The sequence below is a fragment of the Nestor notabilis genome, unplaced genomic scaffold (assembly GCF_000696875.1).
Source record: "Nestor notabilis isolate BGI_N333 unplaced genomic scaffold, ASM69687v1 scaffold14870, whole genome shotgun sequence".
Taxonomy (NCBI): domain Eukaryota; kingdom Metazoa; phylum Chordata; class Aves; order Psittaciformes; family Psittacidae; genus Nestor; species Nestor notabilis.
The window spans coordinates 101144-112145 of record NW_009909913.1 but is presented as its reverse complement, the minus strand read 5'-3'; the positions used below and the strand labels follow the sequence as shown (position 1 = coordinate 112145).

General features: G+C 45.6%; 1 protein-coding gene across 1 annotated transcript in view; it reads left to right on the top strand.

Moving 5' to 3' along the window:
• Positions 1-1837: 1837 nt before the first annotated feature.
• The window catches only part of GPC4 (glypican 4), a gene marked incomplete at its 5' end in the record, with an annotated part of 10599 nt that continues 1434 nt past the window's right edge, over positions 1838-11002 (top strand). Inside the window, 4 exons of the mRNA XM_010023583.1 lie at positions 1838-2003; positions 7979-8109; positions 8299-8445; positions 8824-8960. Coding sequence (XP_010021885.1) covers positions 1838-2003; positions 7979-8109; positions 8299-8445; positions 8824-8960 — 581 coding nt within the window. The remainder of the gene's footprint in view (positions 2004-7978; positions 8110-8298; positions 8446-8823; positions 8961-11002) is intronic.

Below are 11002 nucleotides of genomic sequence, written 5' to 3'. Positions count from 1 at the left end.
CACCACCACAAACAGCTTTCTACATAGAGTCTCCTTTTGCTCAGCCAGACAGGCTCTTTGTGGACAAAAGAGGGGTAAAGGTGGCAGAAGAGGGGTGAAGTGATGTCTGAATGAACGCTGCTGGCCAGCACTGAGCTGCATCAACTGCAGAAAAACATCTTTCTGTCTTTCTAACCAGTTTCCTTGCCTACTGAAGAGAAACTGTGGTGTGTCTGGACTTGTTAGAAACACGGTTTCTAAGACATAACAGATTTTTATCTATTATCTCTTTTCATAAGAAAAAAGGGTTTAAAAATCTGCTGATACCATTAGCAGACCTGGGCTGATTAAGTAGTGGGGTTTTGGATTTCTGGTCTGTTTTTGTTAAAAACCATTGCTTCCTAGTTTCATGTGCTGCCAACTAGTTTTTGCACCAGAAGATTATGTTCAGTTTCTCCTTAGCCCTCATGCCAAGATGGGCTTTGCAATAGTAAGATCCTCATATGTGTGGTACCAGGTCTTTCTTGCTTGCTTATGTTCATCTCCATTCAGTCCTGTTGTCCTCTCTGCCATGAAGTTGATTTCCAGACCTCCAGCAGATGAGATGCGGAGACCATCCACGTCTCCATCTGTTTGTATTGAATGACTTCTGTCTTTCTCAGGTCCGTGTGTGTGTGTCCTCCTTCAGCACAGTCTTGGATCATAACCTGTTTAGAGTGCTCTCCATAAATGCCTTACAAGAAGTCTTGAGCACATCGCTTTAAACCCCAGAGACCACTTCTGTTTTGTCAGTGTATCTCTGATTGCATCTTAATTTTCCATTTTCATGTGTGACTAATTAACACTTAAACTTGCTCTTTGGGGAGCTTCTCTGTTCGGTACTTTAAGACAGACCCACCACGTGGCCAGCATTGGTACGTGGTGCTGGAGCTAATGCTCTTCAGACCGGCTGGGTGGAAATGGTTTCAATGAATGTTTTGAAGCTGGGCCAGAGGGTGAATCAAACATGAATGACCATGAGTCACTTTGGAAACTAGTCCTGTGGAGGGCTCAGGGGGTGATGTTACTGCTGGAGATAGCTCTGCTTGCATGCCCAGTGGTTGCATATGGGCTTTGAGGGTCCTCCCGGCTTGTCCTCAGCTGCAGGGCTGTAGCTGCCACCTCCTTTGGGTGTGGGGAATGGTGTTACTTAGCATGATGAGTGCTGAGTCTAAATGAACCTGGGTATGTGTCATGTAAATGCTGTGTTGCAGGAGCTGAATGTAAGATAAAGGAGCGGGCCTCTCTGCCGGAGAGCCCTGCTGGGCGATTGTCCGAGCAGAGCCGAGCCGCAGCACCGGCGAGAAGGAAGGCACACTGGGTGGGTTTGGTGCAGGGATAGTGGTAAGCACCCCATCTTGGCTGCTTTGTCCCTAAGAAAGCCCAGCGTCATTGTTGTCAGTGTGTGCGTGCAGCAGGGCTTGGATCGTGCAGCCTCGCATCACGCCTTTTGGGTTGCTCATGTTTTACTGCTTCCCTGAGGTCAAGCACTGCATGTCCTCTTGGGGTGCCTGTCCTTGTATGGGTCCCACCATACACAAGGTGTGTTGCAGTGCAGACAATGCTTTGCAGAGGTAGGGACTGTCTGTGCCCTGTAAGTGGCAGGTACACCCAAGGACATAAGCCAAACCCGTTGTCTGCTCCCCAGATTTCTAGACCACATAAAGGGGGAGCTCCGACTGGAGAGTGGTGGCTGACCCCATTGCATCTCCTCTGCACAGCTTCTCTTCCAGCCCACCCTGGGGTAAATGCATGGGGTTTTTTGCTGTAGCAGATGAGGGCTAATTCTATTCTCCTTTCCCCTTTCTGTCTTGTACAGGTGAACCCCACGCCACAGGGCACACGAGCGCTGCTGAAAATGATGTACTGCCCATACTGCCGAGGTCTGGTGTCGGTGAAACCCTGCTACAACTACTGCTTTAATGTCATGAGAGGCTGCTTGGCCAACCAAGGCGACTTGGATGCCGAGTGGAATATCTTTATGGGTAAGGCAATACAGGTTAAAAATTCATGTGAGCATGTACTGATACCATGTCCCTCATCTGAATGGCTTTAATGAGTGGCTGCGCTGAGCTATAGCAAGTTTTTTAGGTGTCTGTGATGGGTGTCTTTTCCTTCCACACCTCTGTATGTGTTTTGCTTCCACACCTTTTGCTGTTCATGATAATTTTCTAGAATCACAGACTAGTTTGGGTTAAAGGGACCTTAAAGCTCATCCAGTCCCAACCCGCTGCCATGGGCTGGAACAGACACCTTCCACTAGAGCAGGCTGCTTCAAGCCCCTGTGTCCAACCTGGCCTTGAACACTGCCAGGGATGGGGCAGCCCCAGCTTCTCTGGGCACCCTGTGCCAGCGCCTTAGCACCCTCACAATAAAGAATTTCTTTCTAATATCTAAATGAAAAGTACATAGAATCATTCCTAAATAAACGAGACTTCTGTTGTACCAGTGATCTCTGTTGCAGCAAGCTTTAGAAGGATGGAGCTGACACATTCTTGTAGGCTTGGCGTGTCTCTTCTTGCTTGGCCAAGCATGTGTGCAAGCTGTTTTTTCCATACTGCTCCTTATACATTCCTGTCACCATCACCTGTTCTTCCTGAAGCCAGTTTTCTTGCTCAGCAGCCTGGAGTCTCCCCGCCAGCCACGGGGAGCTTTGGGAAAAGCTGTAGGCCTGTATTTTACGTTAAGGCATTGAATGGGATGTGTGCCTGAATCTGGTTTTTAAACAGCTCATTGGCACTTGGCCACCATCCTTTTGAAACATTGGTTTACGTGATGCTGTGTGAGTGCTTTTGCCATCTTCTTCCTCCTCTTTGTTACTTCTGTGCTTAGAGATCGTATTATTCAGTACATGAAATCTAGACTGGAATGTTAAATTCTACCTTGGGTCAAGAAGTGACGATGCATCACGCCCTGGGGGCACCGGCAACAGATAATGTTAAATGTTTTCATTTGGGCTCCTTTTCCAGGAGGCTTGGTTTATCTGTGGAGGAGCATCCTTTGGGAGCAGTCGCTTCACTCCAGTTAATGTGTGTTCAAGTGCACATGTGAAGTGTCTGCTACTACTGACAAGGCTGTGGTACTCCTCCCATCCCACTCACGGAGAAGAGAGACTGTTAGAAAGAAAAGATTCCTCTTTCATTAAGCTGTGAGATTAAAAAGAAGGGAAATTGCTGATAATTGGCATTTCAGGCTAGATTTAAATCTTAGAATTTGCTTTCCCATGTTTTGCACGCTGGCTTTTCACTTTGCCCACACCAACTGGATGTGTGCAGGGTATTATTTTCAGAAGATGTTTTTTTGCCTGTGTATTCCATATAGGGAGTTAAATGTGACACTAAATCGGGTTTCCAAGTCATTCTCTGGATGGCTGACACTCCCCTCAATTCCTCCCAGCCATCTTTCTCATGAGAATATTAAGTATTTCAGCTACAATTGTTGCTGGAATAGCTCAAAGCCAGGAGACTTGCAAACATCTAGTCCTAGTAGAAAAGAGGAATCCCATGAAAGAGAAGGGCATAATGCCAGAAACCAAACAAAAGCACAAGCAGCTAATTGCTGTAGGTGGTACGCAGCTAAAAATGAACCTCGGGGGAAGCCAGCGAGCCCTGTCACACGAGACTGATCAGGGACTGCATACAATAATTAAGATTATTAAACAAGACAATGTAAATAAATACGATTCCAGGTTGGAAGCAAAGCTTTCTTCTAAGCAGGGCTTCCTCTCCAAGGGAGGAATTCTCTGTGGGAATTCGTGCCCATTCATTACTTAAGTATGGTATTAAGCTTCGTTACATTTATTGGCGGTATCTGCTTGGTTCTTACACTCTGGGTTGATTCTTGCAGTGCACCAAAAACTCAAGCTGTGCTTTCTTTAGACAGTTTCATGACTGACGGGTGCTTGTTGTGTTCCACATTTTGGGTTCTATCTCAATTTGCCACTTGAGCAAATAAAATCAGATAGATCAGGTGTTTGGGGCAGGTCGTATGTCACACATATCCTGTGTGTAGGGACTGGAAGGTTTAAATGAATTAATAAATAAAACAAAATCCCAAATTTCTCCCCCAAAACCACCCCACAACAAAAAAAACCCCACTCCATCTGCATCGCCTCAGTGCTATTTTGCATTGTGGCTTTAAGTGCTAAATGATGGCAGTGATTTATTATGTGTCAAAACCGGATTTTGAATATAGCAACATAATTTAAAGATAGTTAAATGGGAGAACTTGGAACAAATGCTGGAAGTACATATGAATGGGTGCACGTGTGTATGAAATGCTCACGTGTGTGTTGGTGGGTCTGTACGCGAGTCACTTATATAAAGCTTTTCCAAACTCGGATGTAAAGTTTTAGAGTTTTTTGAGACAAGACTTTTTACTTCCTTACTTCTGGAAAGTACCATTTAAAGTTGTGGTGTAGGAAATAATGAGGGAATTGTACTCTTTTCTCTGATTTAACTATCTGAATTATTTCGCCCTCTGTTCCTAACACAATTGTACCCCAATTAGACAGGGGTATACTTTGTTTCAAACAAGCTGTTGCGGGGGTCGGAGCTTTCCTGAATGAACAGTGTTACTCTCCAGTGCCTTTTCATCATTTTTATTCTTAAGTGTATTTCCCCCCCTCCCCTCCAAGGTTTATTCTGCTCAGAGATGTCGAATTCAGGCTCTATATATACATATCTGGAGTACGACTTTGTGCGCAAAGCATTTTTTTCCCCTTTAAGAAAAGATCGTTGTTAATGAATGGTCAAGGTCTTCCCCCTCCTCCCCTCCCCTTTTAAATCAGATCTTGGGGTTAAGACTGAAAACTGCCTTTTGTTCTTCAAGTCAGACAGTGAGGCTGAAGATGTGGGTTTCTGATTATTGGGGGCACAATGTGAAAGAATTGCTTGCCTTCATGAGAGCGAGGTGCTTTGTTGCCAAGGATTGTCTCAATGCCAGTAGCAAGGACAAATGTATGCAGGAGGAAAAGGGTCTTTAAGGGATGGGGCTATGTGGTGTGGGTTGGGGGGGGTGTTCCCTCCTCAAATCCACTTCCATCTCGCCATCACAGGGAGGAGGCACTCTTTGTCATGCTGTGTGTTTGTAATAAATGGCCTGGGTACATTTTTCACTCTGCCAGACCTTCCTTTTTGTGAAGCACCTCACTGGCTTATAAACAGCAATTATTTTGCACCAGAGCTGGGGCAAAAATCATTGATCTTTATAATCAACTCCTTTCTTGACTAATGGGAAAATCACTCTGGGAGGTGAGTTGCACGAAGCTTCATTCCTGGTGTTGGTGCAGCATGCCTCCCCTCTTGTGTGCTGTGGTGCCAGTGTTGTCCTGAGCCCCAGCCAACCTTATGAATGTCAGAGGCGGCTGCTGGGGGGAAACACTGCTCACCATGACTGTGGTGGGGACACCAGCCAGCTCCTGGTGGGAGGTAGGAGCATGCAGGATGCCTCCAAAATCAAAGCTGTGGATGAGGTAAAGCCCCCCCCTTCCCTTTTTTCTTTCCCCTCCTTTCTTTTTAATGGAAGTTTATTTCCTTTAGCCCTCTTTGCCAGTATCAATCCCTGCTCCAATTATTACTCTCCTTATCTTTCCCCGGCAGCTTTGGCAGCTCTGCTGGAGGCCGAATGCATTTTCTCTATGGGCAGTCAAAGCGGAGGCTGCATTCCTGGGCTGTGATACATGGAACGCCATGGCACCCCTGCTAACAAAGGGCCCAATTCGCTCTACATTCCCATGGTCTTGTGGATGGCCTGCCCGGCTCAAAGTTTACAAAGATGCCAAACAGCCAGAAGAATTGGGGTTTATGTTTCCTTTCAGGCTTTCACAAACACTTTATTGATCTGCGGCCTTTCCTGGCCACTCAGAGAATGAAGTAGTTACAAAATGGAATGATTTTTGGGCCGGATTTTTCTGTTTTGTTTGAAACTCTGCATTTTGTGTGTTTTATTGTCTGTCTTTTCATAATATTTTTATTTGAAATGAGCAGCTTCCTCCAAACCGGGCCAGGACAATGATGAACACATTTAAGTTGTGCTCCACTTGTTTACAAAAAGTCTCCATTTGGTAGCACATCAAAAGCATTTTTCTCCCCTCCGGCACAATGGTATATTCATGCTAGCAGTCATTACTCAGAGATTCGAAGCATCACTTTATTGGAGCCCACCACAATACAGTCTAAGACTCTTTGTTTCATTTGTTATTACCTTCTTTCCCCCCCTCCCTTTCTTTTTTTTAAAATGCATTTAGTTCAGACCTGTTTGTAGTCCCTGATGGCTAAATTCGAGCCATGCCCTGCAGCAGCTCTGTCACTGATGCTGGTGGTGTGTGCCTGCGGGATAAGGAGGTTTCCTCAGGGCTCCAGCTCCTCCTAAGCACCTTGGGTTTAGGATGGGGTTGATCAAATGATAGACCTTTAACCAACACCCAGCAAATCTTCACAATATTGAGTTGAGTTGTCTTTAAAAAGTGGATTTACAGGCTAGGAGGGTATCTGCAGTTCATGGGGTTTGGTATTATTATGGGTTTTGCTATTATTATTATCATTATCATCATCATTACCATTATTACCGTTACTATTTTAAATGCAAAAGTAGCTTAATTGTCTATTTGTCATCAGTTTATGGCTTTTTTTTTTTAGTGTAGTTTAACATGACTTGGGCACTGAGGCACAGCTATTACTGGATTGTTCAGTATATGGAATATCTTCATAGGGCTTTAGCAGGTAGCCAGAGCCCACAGCAGTTTTCTGCTTGTTGAAAGTACCTTCTGTGCTTAGGAGGAGGATGAACGTCATGAGAAGGACTTTGCAAAGATATTAATAGACTGACTGGGAAATGCCCATTTCTCCTTAATGGAAGGGAACAGGAGTGGGGAGGAGCTCCTCAGGAAGGGGTTTCTTCAGGGCCAGAGTAGCTGCTGTGCCCTGGCCTTCTACATCACACAGGCTAGGAAAAACTGAAGAACTAATGCAATTGGGAAATGGTGAGTTTATGCAGAGCATCATGAAGTGATGATGAGGAGACGAGCAAACAGGGTGCTTTGGGGTGGAGGGACCATGGTAAAAACTGATGTGGAATAAAGGTTGCAATGGGCAAGAAGAGGGGAGTGTGTAGCAGCAGGCATGTACCTGGAGGCACCTTCTAGGGGAGAACCAGAGAGAGGGCTTAAATGCAATGCAGCGCAAAAGCCTTAATGCCAATAATAATTTCCCAGAGGAAGTAGTAGATGTTCAGTAGCTGCTGTGTTTAATGATGTATTTGATGGGGACGTGCATGTCGGCACGGGAGGAATGACCTAGTGTTGGCTGGGGGACTTTTCCATCTCCCCTTGCTAGAGATGTGCCAAAGACATCATTAGTGCCCAGTGAGGTGTGTATATATAGATAAATGTGTGTGTATGTATATATGTATAAAACCAGCATTTACCCTGGTCTCATGCAGTCTCCCTCATGCAAATTGTCCATGCAATCCCTTGGCTTCCCCAGGCGTGGCAAAGCCTGTAGCTTTCCACGAGGCAGAGCTGGTAACGATGATCATCTTGGGCCCTTTCCCATTGGAGTCTTGCATTCAGGAGCAGCATGAGGAAGCCGGTGGCTTTGAAAGCAGTCTTGAAAAACAAATGACACAAGACGTCCTTTAATAGCGGAGGATGGAGAGCAGGGTGTTAGTAATGCTTGTTCTAATGGGAGGAGCTGATTACAGGCTGCCTGTTGGCAGGCTGCAATGGTTCTCTCTCCTTTAACATGGCTTTTGATGTATATGAGCTTGTAGCTTGGTGCTGGCAGCCTGGAAGTGCCTGGTGACGGCTCTGGGAATGGAGCAAAATGTTTCCTGGAGATGTGTGGTGGTCAGAAGCAATGTCGTGGAGATTAACATCTGTGTGCTCCATCTGTTGTCCTTGTTACCTGTTAGTCTTGAAGCTCCTCGATTAAAAAGCTCCTCATTTGTCTCTCTGTGTTAGATTCGATGCTGCTGGTAGCAGAGAGGCTAGAGGGTCCCTTCAACATCGAGTCAGTCATGGACCCCATTGATGTGAAGATTTCAGATGCAATCATGAACATGCAGGAGAACAGCATGCAGGTGTCGCAGAAGGTAAATGGGCACCTTGATTTATCCAATGCATTTTATTTCCCTGCTCTCATCAATGGGTTTTTTCTTTAATGCCCTTTCAAGTATATATAAAGCTGATGTGTTACTTTGGGCAGAGGCTGTGTTGGAGCCTGTAGAAGGGAGGCTCTTGTGACCTGCCATCTCATAAAACCCTTTCCTTCTCTCATGTAGGTTTTCCAGGGATGCGGCCAGCCAAAAGCTGTTGCCCAGGGCCGGGCTGCGCGCTCTGTCTCTGAAAGTGGTTTCAGTGCTCGCTTCAGGCCCTACAACCCAGAGGAGAGGCCAACGACAGCTGCCGGCACGAGCTTGGACCGGCTGGTGAGTGCCTGGTCCTGCTTCGCACCCCTGTACCGCAGTGTGTAATTTTCCACTTGTAATTTATAGGGTTTCTTAATATTCCTTGGCTGTCTCAAACTCTCGGAGGGGTGTAATCTGCCCATGGCTCTAGACGTGAATTACCTCAACGCTTCTATGTCAGAAAAGTGCCTGTTTTAAAGGCTTGGCTTATGAGTAATGTGTGAGGAGCGGTGTTTAATTTTGTATTAAAAAAGTAAATCAACCATCAAAACATACAGCCTGAAGATCTGGCCTATACACGTCTGTTGTGATAAAAAATACCTTTCCAGCTTCACTTTTAATGAGTGTTTGGTATTCTGGATTATGTCCTGTTTTCTCTTTTTTTATTTTATTTAATAGGTTACTGATGTGAAAGAGAAGCTGAAGCAAGCCAAAAAATTTTGGTCATCTCTCCCTGGCAACATTTGCAACGATGAAAAGATGTCTGTAGGCACTGTCAATGAGAATGAGTGCTGGAACGGGAGCGCCAAGAGCAGGTTTGGCGATGCTGCTGGCCCTGCTTAACTCTCTCCCTCTCACCCCAGCCTTTCCCCAAGCCCTCTTCTCCTACAGGAGTGATCCCAGCTCCCCTGAGACAGGCCCTGCCATTATCCCTTCTTTTTCTGGTGGATGGGAGGGCTTGAGCACAAAGCTAAAGGGTTGTCCAAGCTCTGTGTGGTGGTTTGTTTTAAAGGGAGAAACTGAGTATAAATACCCAGATATGGCATCTCCTCTTAGACTTAAACCTCTTAGTGGTTGCACGTGCGTTTGGGGAGGTGATTTCTACAGAGTCCTGTGTCACGGCTGCACAGTGGGGATGCTCATGTTGTTGCCCAGTTGAGTAAGGGGAGATGGAGGCTGGTCAGATGTCCTCTCCTCTGCTGCAGAGGTCAGTGGCATGAGGGGGGCAGTGGTTTCCATGCACGCTTTTTAAGGAGAAATAGTTACAAACCCATTTTTTTTTCTTGTAAGGAAGAAATTGCCAACACATGAATAAGCCAAAGGTTTTCTGTCATATGGTTTATGTAACTGTTTAACTTTTAGTTTGGAAATAGAAGTGGGATTTTTTTCTGTTTGCTTACTAAGGAAATAAGCAATATCCAAGATGTTCCATTAAAAAAAAAAAATAGTCATCCAGGGTTTTCCAGCAGTTTTTCTAAGTAATAGCAGGTTTTACCCTTGCTAGTTTTGGGGCATAGGACTGAGCCATCCCACATCCACTTTGCACTGTTTTGCGGGTGCCTGAAGCTGCCTTGCTTGGCCAGGGTGATGGTTTGGGTGCCTGCAACAAAAAATGAACCTCTTTGCCCTCCTGAGGACTTGTTCAGCAGCTTGTACAGGGCTTTTCACAGCAGATCTCCGGTGTGCGTGCAAAGCTGGCCTCAGTAAGGAGGCTTGACAGCACTGGGCAAGGACTCAGAGAGGAGGCTGGACATCCTATATGGGTTGTGCAAGATGTTCTGCTTTGCTGTTATCATTTTCTCTGTGGCTCCAATAAGCTAAAAGTTCAGTTGTCAGACCATGCTTTGGTCTCTCTTTTGGCTCTCTGGCTTCTTTGAAACATACTATTGATCACAGATAATAACAAAATCACCACCATCGCTGATAATAACAATAAACAACCTTTCCGTATACACGACAGGGTTTGAGCCCTTCAGGTGTATGCTTTATCTCACTGCCTGGTCTCCAGGATCTGTAGATTGTTCTAAAGGCTCTTCTCTCTCATGATACTGCTATTGGCATAACTAAGAAAAGAAATGTTTTCTTCTCTCAAATGGCTATGTTTCTTACAAGTCAGGTAATTGAAGGAGGTGGAAAAAGTGTCATATCCCTCTCATAAGATGAAATACCCATTTCAGGAGACTTATTCTGTTGGGTTTTGTTGCTCAGTCTTTCTTTCAAGCCAAGAGGCTGTACATGTGTTCAGACCTGGGCGCACACACCTCCTCAAACCAGCAGCTCAGCTCTTCTCTGCCATAGTTATATTATCTCATCTTCAACATCACAGATGTTTCTTCTGCTGGGGTTATTAGGGAAGTTGCATCTCATGTCTGTGTGGTGAGAAGTACACATTTAATACCCCAGCTTGATGGTTAAGGTCCATTATGCAAAGCCAGAATGACATTCTTGCCCCCAACAGTTACTATAGGTTTCTCTGGGATAACTATAGCCCAGAAGTGTCACCTATCTGGGCATTAGGGCACCTCAGCAGCTTGTTTTGCTCTGTGGCCTGCAGCGAGCTGATTTATGCTGTTGTAAGCCATTATTATTACAAACCCCAGATCTCCTTCTCTTTTCAAGTTGGGGAGAAAATTGTCTTTCCCCTGCATTTGTGGCACAGGCTATATGAAAACAGTGTTTAATTCCACATGCTGCTCAGGTTGCAGGGAGGGAAGGTGGGGTAAGAAGCCAGAGAAGGGCTCTGTGAGGATTTTTAGCATGTGGGAAGATGACATTGGGCTCAGAATTTCACCCAGGCTGGAAACAGGGATAGCATCACCGAGTTCCCACACTGCTGCCCTGCAGTGCGGGACCCAGC